The following is a 13,885-nucleotide window of genomic DNA, read 5'->3' as shown; positions in this document are numbered from 1 at the left end:
CTAACACAGTACTTCAAGCAAACAGAGGGTCATGTCTATCTAGTTGAAGGATACAAAGAGGAGTTCTCAAACAGTGCAAAGAGCCTTCGACGAGAAATGGAAAGCTCTGTTGTTAATCAGCTCACAGCAGCAGCAGACATCAGACGGGGAATGAGAGAACTTGACAGAATCAAGGAGAACCACACAAAACAATTAGAAGATCGAGTGCATGGACTGATTGAAGAATGTCGTAAGAGACCCACGCAGATGACAGATGAAGAACTGGATGAAGAATTTGACAAAATCTGGAATGAAACAAAGAGGGAATTGTCCTACCCAAAGCGAAAAATCAAAGACGTCTACAGCAGTGTGTTCAACCACCTGAGAACAAATCTGTCACACAGGGGAAGTCATGCAAGTCAATTGCTGAGTCAAAGAAAACTGCAAGATTGTGGAGTAGAGCCTTACAGCTATGCCACTGAAGGACTGTTTAATCATTTTATAAACAAAGTGAACAAATTTTTCAATGTTAAAGATCACACAATGGCTGTTCAAAAAATAGTTGACAGCATCATTGATGCTTGCACACAGTTAATAGCAGAAAAACTGCAAAGAAAAACGGATTACCATGATACTTACGTCCAGGAGATCCTACACATCATTGATGAACGATTCCAAAACAATCCTGATGTGAAGACAGACACTAAGTTGGAGGTTTCTCTCAAACAGCACATCTGTGGATTTGCCGCCAGACACTTTCAGAAAATGCATGAAGATTTCCTAAATGTGAATGATCCCTACAGATGTCTGCGTCGAAACAAGGACAAATTTCGTGCTGATTTCAAAGATGTGTTCCAAAAAAGAGACCAGTGCCAGAAGAAGGCTGAGGAGTTCACCTACCGGTGTCTGAAACCAGCAGTCAAAGACTTTGTCAACCGTTCCGTGGGTCCTGATGTCATTGCTGACATGCTGACTAACCAACAGTTCAGCACCCGGATGTTTTTCCAGTTTACAGTTTTGCTGAATTTGCTCTCAAAGGATGACTTTGGCCGCTATTTGCACTATATTCTCTCATATGAGCAGTATGTGAAAAGACAGATACTCCGTCAAATCCTGGAACACTTTACAAACGGGTCTACAACACTCAGATATAAGGACCAACATCTCAAGTCAAGCATCAGCAGCATAAATGATGCTATCAACAAGGCAAAAATGGGAACAAGTGTCAACTTGAAGATGTTTGTTCAAAATATCTGCAAGGAACTTGGTGATAAACTGGTAATTTCCCAGGATTCTCTTGGTGCTTTCATGATCCTGAACAATGCCAACCAAGAACAGTTTGCTCATTCACTCACTAAGTGTGTGAATGAGATGGGACAAACTCTTAGAAAAGAGTTTCAAGAAAGCAACATCGTAACGACAGTAGGAGAGCTTTTTGCGATGTCGGAGAATGTGCTTTTCACCCAGTTGATTGGATGTGGCCAACAGTGTCCATTCTGCGAAGCACCTTGTGATGCAGGAGGAAAAGCCCACACTGAGCACTGGGCTTCGCTGCATCGGCCAACAGGTCTGGGTCAATACAGATTAATTTCATCACAAAAACTTGACACTGACATTTGCTCCTCTCTTGTAAACACGGACAGCAGTTTTCGCTGTCATGCTACAAACAATGAATGGCATCCTTACAAGCGTTACAAAGAGATCTTCCCACACTGGAAAATCGCTCCAGATGTGAGCCTCGAGGCATCAGACTACTGGAAATATGTAATGGCAAAGTACAACAATGAGTTTGCCAAAGAATACAACGCAAAGCCTGCAAAAATCCCTGCAACATGGAAACGAATCACACGCAAGCAGGCAGAAGCCAGCCTCAAAGAGTCGTTTGGCATCAAGGGAGACACTGCACACTTAGTGGTTAAAGAGGCACACGTCTTCTTAATGCAATCACCGATCTCTGAATGATGTTTTGAGCTTTGCTTTATATCACATAGGCTAAAACCATAAATAGGATCATGCTGTATATAAGATGACAGGGTTGAAGATGTCAGTACATCGAGATATTTATTCTCTACATTTATTCTCATGGTTTGTTTTTTCAACGTTGAGTCAAAGTCCATGTTGGGAGCACTAGTCGGAACATACAAACTGCGTATCTATTTCTGCATTTATGTGGTTTCCGAGAGGTGGCTACAGTTCTTCAAAAGACAGTTAATCACAGTGACAAAATGACAGCAGCCACTCTGAAATGTGATTGTTTTTTTAAAATGTTCTTTCTTTGTAAGGATGTGACAGAAAATATTTACAGTTTCAATAGGTTACGATATCATTCAGTCGATTTATGGCAACATTTGTTTATGTGATCTTTCTCATTTTCAATTTAAAATGGTTGTTTTTTCTGATGCTATATACTTGAAAAAAGTCATTCAGCGCTCATCTGCTCTTAATGTGGAATAACCAACATGTTTACATGACAGAAGATGAGATGCAATCAAATCATAACGTGGTGTCATGTGATTTTTTTATAAACAGAAATCTCTTTTATTGTTTATCAGTGTGTTCTTTTAAGTATATGATGTCAAATCTTTTCTTTTTTTTTTTTCTTTTAAAGAAAATAAAGGACCATTTATCTTTGTCAACATATTACATACTTACGTTCACCAACTGAATAAAGACGCAAAATCTGCAGTCTGGCTATGAATGTCTTTAATGTTTCCCAGATCAGAATCACAGCATACAGTGTATAATAACTTCTAAAGTAAACAGAAATATCATCACCTCATTTATTTATATAGTTTTGCTTTACTTTTTTTTGTAATAATCATCTTTTTTAAAATTCCATTATTTAACATTTTTCTTCGTCTCAAGTCTTGGGTTTCTGAATTCAACAAAGAATGTAAAAACAAGACAACAGGTGCAAATTCGCATTCGGAGACCCAGCTGAAGGTTTACTGTTAATCCGTATGTTCGCCGTTGTGGAGCGTTAAATCATGTGCTTGCATACGCCATTCGACCCCGACGCAGGATCTCTGCATGACGTTAGTGACGTGACGCCATATTGGTTGGCTGGCTGCAGGTTTGAAGCATGTTGAAATAATAACAGCATACAACAGATGTTCTGAATTGTATCACCTTACAGTAGGTGCACTATTTCTAGTTAAACAGTAGGACGTTTGCTCTTCTGTCAAATAAAAAAAAAAAGCCATTTATATTTCCTATATCAAACAAACAGGCCCTACAGTAGAAACTCAATGCAACTAAAGTCAGTCATCACTAAGATTCACATCCTTTTATCAATACTTTCTACTTTTATTTTCTACAACAGATCCAATCCTCCTCATGGAAAATACAAAAAATGTCACAGGATGTTCTGCCATTCTTTTAAGACATTGATTTATTTTAAATCTAGTCTTTGTTGGAGTGGTTAGGCTGCTTTACCTTTTAGTTTAAAATTCCCCAAACGTGTTCTATGAGATTTAAGTCAGGTGACATACATGGTCATGGTATATTTTCTTCTTCTTCAAAAAGGTAGTATTTTTAGTATGTTCACAGGCACTCATTGCGCCATCTATAAACGTCCTCACGCCAACACCTTTTGAACTCGTGCAGCTTCATATCGTCACATTAACACCTCTGTGCTTCACTGTCAGGACTAACTGTGGTCGTCCTGACCTGGTTCACACCAAACGTGCCGTATGCCAAGAAAACTAGTGATGAGTTCAAGTACTGCGGGTTCCATACTTCTTGATAAACGCTGCAACTATAGATTAGCAGATTTTTCGTCTCACAGTCAGATATTTCGATTATTTTCCAGATAGACGCAGACTTTAGGCATAAAACTGACAAAGTTCTGATGTTCACAGTTCATGCGGTTGGGTTAATTAATAACAGGTTTGTGTGTCAGGGGAACTGAGTTTCTACTTTGGAGCCTGTGTTTTTAATATAGTCTATAAATGTCTCTCTTTATAAAAACCCTCCTTGTCAGTTTAGAAACAATGCAATTATTGAGAAGTGACACAATTTTTCAAGTGATATTGCACTCTGTTCTGTTGTGTACCATATAACTGAAATGCAGCCGCAACTGTGTGAGCCACGAGGCTGCAGTGAGTCCCTTTATAGCATAGAAGAGGCTAAGTGTGTGTCCGCATACATCTGGACTAATCCGCTGTGAGACACAAATGCTCAGAGTCTGACAGACCTTTCCGATCTACTTACTATTTTTTCTGCTGTTGAGAACACGAGACTGCTTTCTGCTACATCACTGCGAGAGAAACCCAACCTCCATGACCACGGTACAACACAGTGTGTGGAATGACGAAGCCGGACCACCTGTGTGGTCTCGTTACTCGATGAGAATATGAGGCATCTTATGGTATCAAAGCCCTCATGTCTGTCCCACATGTAATTAAGTGGCTACATGTAAACACTGCTACATGTTAAGTGAGCTCACATTTAATCGACTGCACTTGTGTTTAGTGTCTCGGTTTAGCTTGGTTTACGTCCTGACCGTAGATCATCGAAAGGCAAAGCTGGCTTTTATCAGTGCTCTTAGCCTCTGAAGTGTTTACACAAATAGTCTGAAGTCATACACATCATGCAGCACAGATTCATCAGGAGCATACTTGGATCATAAGATATATTTCAAAATAAAAGCTCGAGAGAAAAAAAAAAAAAAAGAAGCAAGAAAGACGTAGAGTCATCGATTGTACTACAGTCCTGCAACAAAGATGAATGAATTCACAGAAAGTATTTTTCTAAAATTAAAATGTGTCACTTCTTGGGAACTAGCTAATGCTAACTACAGTATCTTTGGCCCTCTGTCGTGTGGGGGCATCAGCGGCGATGAATTCTGCTACAGTGATTTTCATGATGCTACAGGATGCCCACATGATAACGGGCAACATGAAAACAAGTTCAGCGTAGATAGCTTTTTTTTTTGTTGTTGTTTTGTTTTTTCCTCACTACCACGAAAACCGATGGGTGGAAAGCGTTGTTTCAGCCATTTCTTCGCAAACTGCACCTGTTGTCTTCTGTTGTCACAAAATAAGCATATCATTCATTCACTCAAAAAACAAACAAAAAAACAAAAACAAACAAACAAGAAACTTAATATTTACAAATATTTTTGTCTGTTTGATTCTTACACTTAAAAATGTACAGTTTTGATCCTCTATCCAGATGTTGTGTCTGTCTCCGTCCTGCCGCCCAAGTTTGGTATTTTTCTTCACGCATCCGGTTTCCTCAGAGTGGGCCGACTGCATTGAATCTGTCACAATGGCGCCCTCCGGTGTTAGCTTATAAAATAGACAAGGAAAAAGAACAGACCCAAACCAAATACCTTGTTTCTGTTCTCAGCTCCAGTGGTGCCGTTGTAGCTGTGTTGAGGTGAGGTTTCCTTCGCGACCCCCTCACTGCCTACTTATCCACAGGAGTGAGTACAAAAGGGTTCATATGGACGTATCAGTTCCCCCGCAGACAGATTAGCAAGGTATTCTCCTGGCAAGCGTTGTGGGAAGAAAGATGGCCATACCTTTGAACGTCCTTATTTGCTCGTGATCAGTCCCGTCCTCTCTGGATACCTCTGATTCTAGTTTCTACATTTAAGGCTGTAAGTCTTTTCCATGCCCCCCTTTTTCTTGCTCCGTTCTGCAGCGTTTCATCCACCTGCAAGTCAGTTGTTCAGTGATTTACATTGTGCACATTTCCCTTGCAGTGGGCTTACAAAATCTCTGACAGGAGCAGCCAGGTATTTATTTCCCCGTCCAGTCCTCACCCGCCACCCCTTTAGGCAGTAATAAAATAGAAAACAAACAATCAAACAGGCTAAAGCTAGAGCACAAGCAAAGACAGCACCGGTGACTAACTTCTCCCATACTGGTTGTAAGCTACCACGGGTTCCTGTAGGCTCAAACAGCAGCACATCAGTTCATACTGTATTAACCAGAGTATTACCCATGATCCGTGTTTGACATCTTTATCAGAGAATCACTGGGGAGGGGAGGAGGGGGGGGATTGCTGAGCTGTAGGCCTGCATGTTCTCACCAGAAAGAAAGGAGCAGAATCAGAAGCAGCTGCGTCGCTTTTACCCTGTTGAGGAGATCCGAGCCCCCTTTTCATCTTACAGCCCCGCGCCGCAGGCCGTCGAAGGCCCACCAGTTACCCTCAGTGTGCTTAGAGTTTAATTTACAACCGACGAGCTCGAAAAAAAAAAGAAGAAGAAAAAGAAAACTAGCTTAGTGAACTAACCCTTGAATGTTGAGGAGCTGAACTGAGGTCAGAAATAATGTGGAACGACAGTGAAGTCAGGTGTTTCGGACCGTTGCGATCATGACGGTGGAGTTATGGGTGATCGCTGCGATGGGGGTCTCGAATACCGAGGTGCTGATGGAGGAAGGAGGCGTGGTGATGATGCACAGAGGGGTGTCTGGGTAAGCAGAAGGAAGGAGCTCATGTTGGAGTTTTTACCATTGGGGTTATCCTGCCTGTCTGCCTCTCTATCTCTTTGTTGTCTAATTAGGGCCCACCTACGCCCGTGTAGAACAGTTCTGATACCACACACACACTAACACACACACTCTCTCTTGCAAGCACACAACCGGGAAAAAAAAAGAAAGAAATGCATGTGCTGGAAATAGGGGGGCAGACAGGAGAGGGAAGGTGTACATAAAGGAACAGAGGCTCCCTCTCTCTGCTATGTTTCTCACTGAAATACAAAAATAACTCTGTACAAGCAAGCTACAACAACAGATTTAGTACCTCCTGTACCCTGATCATCTCCACACAGACGGAAAGGAAAACTAGCTACTGTAGGACGATGGGCTTTCTGTTGGCCTGCTGCATCCTGTGGTTGGAGAAATACCCGTGAATAACACCATTAAAGGAGAGAATGAATGCGTGTTCACAGCCGTTGCTTTGACTGTAACATCTTCTGAGATTCGGGGGTGATGACTCTTTTTTTTTTTTCTTTTCTTTTTTTAAATAAATGAGCGTTGGGAGGTGCAGGTTGTTTGTTCAGTGACTTCAGGAATTTCTGAGATGCTCTTACTTCTGTGAGAGAAAAACAAAGATCAAACTATTAAAAGTGGACCGATATGATTTGATTAGATTTGGGAAACGTGCATTGACAGATACGGTGTCCTTTCCCCCCCGTCTCATCATCTTTAAAAAATAATTCATGCATAGATCCCCACTGAGAAAACCCATTTATATACTTTCTCCTTTGTACACATTTATATATAACTATATATAATATCATTTCTCTATATCTATATTTTCAGCAAAAAAATCTTTCCACAAAAAACAACAATTAAACAAATGCCTGAAAAAAAAAAAGAAACAAGATGAAAGAAAGAAAAAACACAATCGAGGGCCAGTTTGGCACTTTGTCGTGAGAACACACAGCCTCTGTTAGTTTGACAGTAAATAGGAATAATCTAGAATTTTCTTTACTTTTTTTCTCCCTCGATGAGAACGCTAACACAGTAGTACATACTTGGCACCAAGAATGCTGGTAGAATGAAAGTATCAGATATCGTTGTTTTCGTAGCTATAAGTTTACTGTACGTACTCTATGCCCCCTCCGACTCGAGTTGAACATGAATCCTTGGAGCAAAGGAGCATCGTGACGAAGGAGAGAATAATAGGTCAAATGAGAGGAATAAAGCGATAATAAGACACAGATGTAGAAAAGAGAAAGATATGTGCACGTAACACACCAGGGACAGAAAAAAAAGAGATGACACCAAAGTAAAAAATAGAAAACAGCAAGGGGCAAAAAGCATTCGTCCCGTTGATAATGCTGGGGGCCTTTAGTCTGGAAACAGCAAGACCATCTCTGAAAACAGTATCTTTGAAAGATCTAAGTCACCCCCAGACTGCCCATCTGCTGCTGCGCAGTTCAGTTACGTCTCCACATGCCACCAGTGGAGGGAGCTGCTGAGTTTCACAGCACATGATGGAGGAGGTGGAGTTGCTTTTGGAGAAACGAGAGAATTATAGAACAGAACAAAGGCCCACATCCAGAGGCCTCCCTTCTAGATAAGTAGCAAAGCCAGTATTCCTGGTCCTTAGGTGGCGCTGAGTCGGGCCAGTCCCTACTATACCCTGGTGGTGGAGTGGGGGTGCGGCAGGGTGTTGTTGTGGCCGGTGGAGGGGAAAGTATTGAAGGCATGGAGAGGCTGCATGCTGGTGATGGTACTAGGGATCATGGTGATGGTGTTCGGTGTCATCAGCGGCACGTCGTCGGGGGCGCGGCGCAGCGCCAGCGTGTAGTCAGGTGGGCAGGCGGGCCGTAGAATGTCGTGGGGCCGGAGGGGCTCCATGTCGTGGTGGGCGTCGTGTTCTGAGTGCTTCATCTGCAGCGACATGATCTCCTCCTCCTGGCTGTGAGCCAGGTCGTTGGCAGGGCCGCCCCGCTGTGGAGAGAGCCGGTGTCGTCGCATCTCGTGCCGCTTGTCACGCTTGTAGTAAAGGGCGGCAAAGGCCAAAATGTTGAGGAAGAGGAGCGACGCTCCCACGGCAACCGTCACACTCAGCTCAGTGGAGTAGTCACGGGTGTTTAGAGGGAAGAGGTCCTGGTGTGGACGCTCTGAACCCTCAGGCTCAGGATCGGAGGGGAAGGTTGGGTAGGGGTGGCGAGTAGTACGAGGGCCTGGAGTTTTGGGCCAGGGTCTGAGGGTACCAGGGCCAGGGCCCGGCGGCGAGCGAGTAGTGGTGGGGAAGAGGTCCTCATGTAGACTATGAAGATGGGGGACTAACTCCAGCCAGAAAGCCACCTTGTTGGCCCTGTAGTTGTCTCTAACACGAGGTTTTAAGCCGATGTGGAGGTACTGCTTGTCCTTTGAGTTGAACTTGGTCCAGATGACCTCTTCAAAGCGGTTGGGCTTGGTGTGAATAAACTTGGTGTCTTGTGGAACTGGCAAGTTTGGGTCCCTAGTGGAGCACAGAAGTGGTTACAGGCGTCAGTTAAGGATTTTAATCAATCGTTCTTAAAGGTGATTTAGTTGACATCAAAACTCTGAATACAATCTGGTGTTCTAAGGTTCTATTTATGAACTTATATCAAAGTAAAACAAGGCACTAAACTCTTAACTTAACTTCACTCAAATATGCTTGGGGAAATGAAACAAAAATCCTCAATATACCTACACACCACTACTTAAGAGACATTAATATATGTTATTATAAAATAGGCTTACCCAGTCTTGGCAAAGTTGGTCCAGTACGTCATGACCACGGCGCTCAGCATCACATCATTCTTGGAGAAGTTGCACGGGAACAAGTCTGTGGCACCGATCATGGGTACGCCAAACACGTAAGGTATCTCATCTCCATGGGCAGCGTCAGCCCATTCGGGTCGCGTTTCTGTCTGGCAGTGGTGGTAGAATGTGTAAAAATAAACCGGGGACTGAAATTCAGCGTGGAGTTTAGCTGTGGCCACTGCCGGAGCCACCCACTGGTGGTCGGTAAACAGAGCCAACAGAGTCTTCCTCCGCATGTCTCCATTGTCCCTGTCTGCCCAGTCTGTGTACATGAACTTAATGGTCTCCCTCAGGATGTCTTTGCCTGGAGGATGAGACGTGGGAGGGGAAAACAAAGGGACAGAGAACAAAAGGTAAAGAGAACAAGGAGAAAAGTGTGATAAGTAAAGAGTATAGTAACAACAGCGATGGAAAATATTGATAGATGAGGGAGGTGATGTGAAACAGACGGAAAAAAAAAAGCTCACGTTTGTTGATGAGCTGGAATTACAGGAATATGGAAAAAAAAAAGAGATAAATGGAGAGGAGAGAGAAACTGAAAGAAGAGGACGAGCATCCCAAACGGGGAAAATATGCCTCTGAGAAAGCAGAATGAGTGACAGACAATTGCAAGGGAGCGTGACTACATTATCCAAACGTGTCTGTATTTTGACTGTGGCCCGCTGTGAGGCGTTTGCAGGCTGATCTGTTAGGAACAACAGCACTGTGATTGGGAGCCGGCTGCCTGGGGGATGATGAGCGACAGCATTAGAGCCCACAGAGCCTCAAAGGCCAAAGCACAGACCCACTACGGTGAAAGATAATCTCCATGATAGGCAATCTCTTTAGTATGCTTGTCTTGGTTGATACACTTCACTGGGTTCACATTTTATCTCTTCTTCATTCTTTGCCCACATAATGTTTTAAAGACTTGTATTTCCACAGGGAGCTGCAGATCAAGAGTTGTTGATGTATTTTCTTTTTTTTTTTATTTGAAAGCTGATGTTAATATAAGCTGTGTTTTAAGAATCCTAAGAAGCAGAACCGTAATGTGACATATTAGGCATGAGGACATATATCTATAATGAACTTTGATAATAGCACATACTGTCTATTTATACGACCGCGCTTTTATACTTTTGAAAATGTTCTCTTTTGGTTTCAGTATTTTAATGATGCCAAAAACATGTCAGCTAACGGAGCTCCTAATAAGCCAAAACAGTGATCATGCTGAGATGGGGTGGGGGACACAAAATGGAAGAATTTGACGACTGACAGAGTCATCGAATTCATTCCTCACCCTCAGGGTATCCGTAGAGGTTGTCGACAAAGTTAGAGATGGTATAGTCGAACGCTGCGGCGGAGATGCCGTCGTTGTCCTCACTGTCGTCTACAAACTTCAGCCCCTCTCCTTGGTTCACTCCTATTAGGATGTCATAGTTGAGGAACTCCCCCTAGTGGTGCAACAAGAGCAGAACATGATGACGTTGTATTGACTGCACAGAAATCTGCAACCACAAATGACGCTTAAACACAAATAAATCGAGTGCATTTATCTGTAAGGTGAAATTGTTCACACTGTTTTTATTTCTGGGATATTTATACCAAGAAATGTAAAGATGCAGGTTTCTGGTTTTAGTGTATAGAATTTCTTGAGACGCATTCTTTAAATTCATCATAACATAGCAGATGCCTCAAATGTTAGTTACTCCACAGCACGAGCTCAAAACCGGAAAACTTGCTCACGTTCACCTCTAACGATTTCTTCCAGATTATGAATGCTTTTGGGGATCTATGAGGAGATTCTAGCAGCTGAATAACAAAGCAGCTGCAACAGTCACACTCCTTTTGTTCCTGGTTTGGATGTTGACTCAACAATATGTCGTTTGATCGAAACTTTTCTTTTTAATTAAACTTGAGAGGTTTTCTTCTTATTTGGCTGATTTTCAAGGCTTGCAGCACCACCAAAGCGTCTGTTAAGGGATGTGGAGATTAAATGAAAGCCTCACATCTGTACAGTCTGAACATCCCACAGATCAGTGATGAAAGTTGTTGTCTCGATTATTTCTACTATATTTGACCATTTATCAATGTTTTCTATTTATTTCTGTCCTTTTAGAGGGACAGGTCTGCTGATGTCTGATGAGAATTCACATAAAAAAGAGGTCCCAGATCAGTTATATAGCGTTTCAATAGGTCACCTTTTCATACTTAAAACTATCAGTGCAAATTGATGTTGGTGGTGGGGTGTCAATTAATAAAATGGTGTATTTCTGTAGCTTCATGGACAGGCTGCTAGGACTATCCACCTTGACTTTGAACACTGTGACCTGCTCTCATCCATGTGTAGTTCACCTGAAACATGCAATAGTCAGTAAAGACAGTTTCCTGTTCAGAAAAACATGTGATTGTAAAATGTAGCAGTGCCCAAATCTGCAGAAAATTCAATGAAACTCAAAGAGAAAATCCATCTCTGATTAAGAACATGTACCCTTTGATGACAAGGTTCTTGAGCCCATGTATTGTATAAAGGGATCATGAGAAGAAGAGGCTGTGAACCCTACATGCCACCAAGTCAACGTGCAGCACACCAGTCACTTTTCACCCTCTTACAGCTTTGCGGGGTGTGAGTTCACACCAACTGGTAAACATCACCGCCAGATCCTAACTCTGTGGAAAGGTCACACTCACACCTTCTTTTCGTGTTCTCTTCTGTCTGGTGTTTTAGCACATCTCAAGCCATCATGATAAAAAAAAAAAAAAATCCAGCTAAGACAGACCCCCCCACCTGCTGCATGAGAATCTCCGGGTCGTCGGGCACCACGTCTCCGTCCACCACCGGACCGAATGCGATGTGGTAGCGGGCCGGTTGGATGTCCTGGTCCACCAGCTCTCTGAAATTCTTGCGCCTGAGGCAGTCAACGAGGTCGGCCGTCTCCGTGTAGGTGCAACCCACCTTGCGGGCCAGGATCTTGGTGTACTTGAGGGGCTGGTAGTTGACGGACCAGCTGGAGATAGCCGTTCCACTCTGGGCTATGGCCCTGTGGAACAGACCTGAAAGGACAGAGAGGAGAGAGGGATATATTAATTATTGACAGGAGATTCCTAAAATATGAAGAAATGTTGGTGTGGCCACGAAATGTTGTGCATTTTCCCTATTTTTTTTATTTTTGCAGGCAGGATGGTGCATTTCAAACAGGACACAGAGAATCCTTGATGTACAACTTGCATAAACTTTCTCTTTTCCCAGTGTTGGAACTTCCCTATATTAAAGCTCTGCAAATTGAGATTTTTCTTTTTTGTCTTATCTTTCTCACTAGAGAAAAGCTGGTGGATACGGGATGAGACTACAGACCCAAAGCATCAGTGATGGAGCATGCTCTGGTGTTGTAGCTTTGAACCCCCCCCCAAAAAAAAACCAGAGGCAGGACTGGGAATAAGCTCATCTGAGAGGTGAAAAGATCCATTTTCCTCTTTCTTGTGGCAGCTGTTTGTTCTCTCAGCCTCTCTCTTGCGATAGATCTCCCTTCCCCTCTTTGTCTCCTTCTCTGTCTCCTTAGTTCTGCCTGTCCTGTGCCGTTTGAACCACTCAAGTGGCTCGTTAAGGGGCCGCCTGCCCCACTCGTTTCCTCTTTGCGCTCCCTTTTTTCTTTTTCCTCCCCTCTCCTGGGCTGAAGATCGGTCAGTTAATTATTAAGCAGAACCGCAGTGCCTCCTTTCCCTGGGAAATCAATTATAGTAAGAAGTAGCTTGGAAACAGCTACACCTACATATCAGCACAGACAGAGACAGACGGCGAGAGACAGACGGAGAGAGGTCGGTATATTATATTCGTCTTCAAAATCAGTTTCTTTGTCACTCCCTAAGCGCCTCTTGCCATCCCTGCTTTGCACTTCCCTCTATTTTTCTTTCGCCTTTCTTCTCTTTCTGCTCCATTGGTATTACTGCCACCACCTCCTTGTCTTCCCACCGCTCTTAACACCGTGCATGGACACTGTTTACTACCGTCTCCTCGCCACACCCTTCATCATATCACTAACAACCCGTCCCTCCGTCCCGTCTGCCACTTCCATCCTGCTATCCATCCTGCACGTCTCTGCTGTCGGGCTTGATTTGTGACACGGTGTTGTGGACATGATTGGTGTCCCGTAAGCGTGAGGATGACAGACTCCTTACCTGGCATCCCTGGCGGGGGGGGGACAGAGAGGAGGGGTGAGCATGACAGACAGGCGGCGTCTAGTGGGCTGATGTTACACCGTTAGATGCTGATGAAGATGACGATGCGGTGATGACAAAGCGGAGGCATGACAATGGACAGGTGACAGTGGGGTTGGGGGAGGGGATGGGGTTGGATGTCAGGAACAAGAGACAAGGGGGTTAATATACATTTTTCTAAACAGTAGCGTTCGCCAAAGTAGGGCTCCCCTCAACAATTAACACTACAATAGCTGTCAGTGGTTCTGGTTGCCATCGAAGACCAAATAGACATTATTTGAATTTTGATGAAGAGATGACTTCCTTTGACTTTTATGTCTTCTCATTCAGCAGCTGAAGCTGGGAGGTAATCGGCCTAGCTTAGCATAAAGGCTGGAAGCACAGTACGTTAGAAAAAAACACGTCTTAGGTTCATTAATTAACACACATCTTGTTTGCGGAATCCTTACACAAAG

General features: G+C 43.4%; 2 protein-coding genes across 7 annotated transcripts in view; one reads left to right on the top strand and one right to left on the bottom strand.

Annotated features, from left to right (window-relative positions):
* LOC103358395 (interferon-induced very large GTPase 1-like) overlaps positions 1-2,664 on the top strand; it is a 20,085-nt gene extending 17,421 nt beyond the window's left edge. The window contains exon 7 of the mRNA XM_008283348.1: positions 6-2,664. Coding sequence (XP_008281570.1) covers positions 6-1,941 — 1,936 coding nt within the window. The 3' untranslated portion in view covers positions 1,942-2,664. The remainder of the gene's footprint in view (positions 1-5) is intronic.
* A 5,408-nt stretch (positions 2,665-8,072) lies between these two features.
* nlgn2a (neuroligin 2a) overlaps positions 8,073-13,885 on the bottom strand; it is a 199,706-nt gene continuing 193,893 nt past the window's right edge. For all 6 annotated transcript variants that reach the window (XM_008283339.1, XM_008283340.1, XM_008283342.1 and 3 more), the window contains 4 exons: positions 12,004-12,269; positions 10,516-10,669; positions 9,174-9,540; positions 8,073-8,907 (listed from right to left, as the gene is read on the bottom strand). In XM_008283339.1, coding sequence (XP_008281561.1) covers positions 8,073-8,907; positions 9,174-9,540; positions 10,516-10,669; positions 12,004-12,269 — 1,622 coding nt within the window. The remainder of the gene's footprint in view (positions 8,908-9,173; positions 9,541-10,515; positions 10,670-12,003; positions 12,270-13,885) is intronic.

The sequence above is a fragment of the Stegastes partitus genome, unplaced genomic scaffold, assembly GCF_000690725.1.
Source record: "Stegastes partitus isolate 25-593 unplaced genomic scaffold, Stegastes_partitus-1.0.2 Scaffold307, whole genome shotgun sequence".
In the NCBI taxonomy this organism is placed as follows: domain Eukaryota; kingdom Metazoa; phylum Chordata; class Actinopteri; family Pomacentridae; genus Stegastes; species Stegastes partitus.
This window is presented reverse-complemented; position numbering and strand designations above follow the sequence as displayed.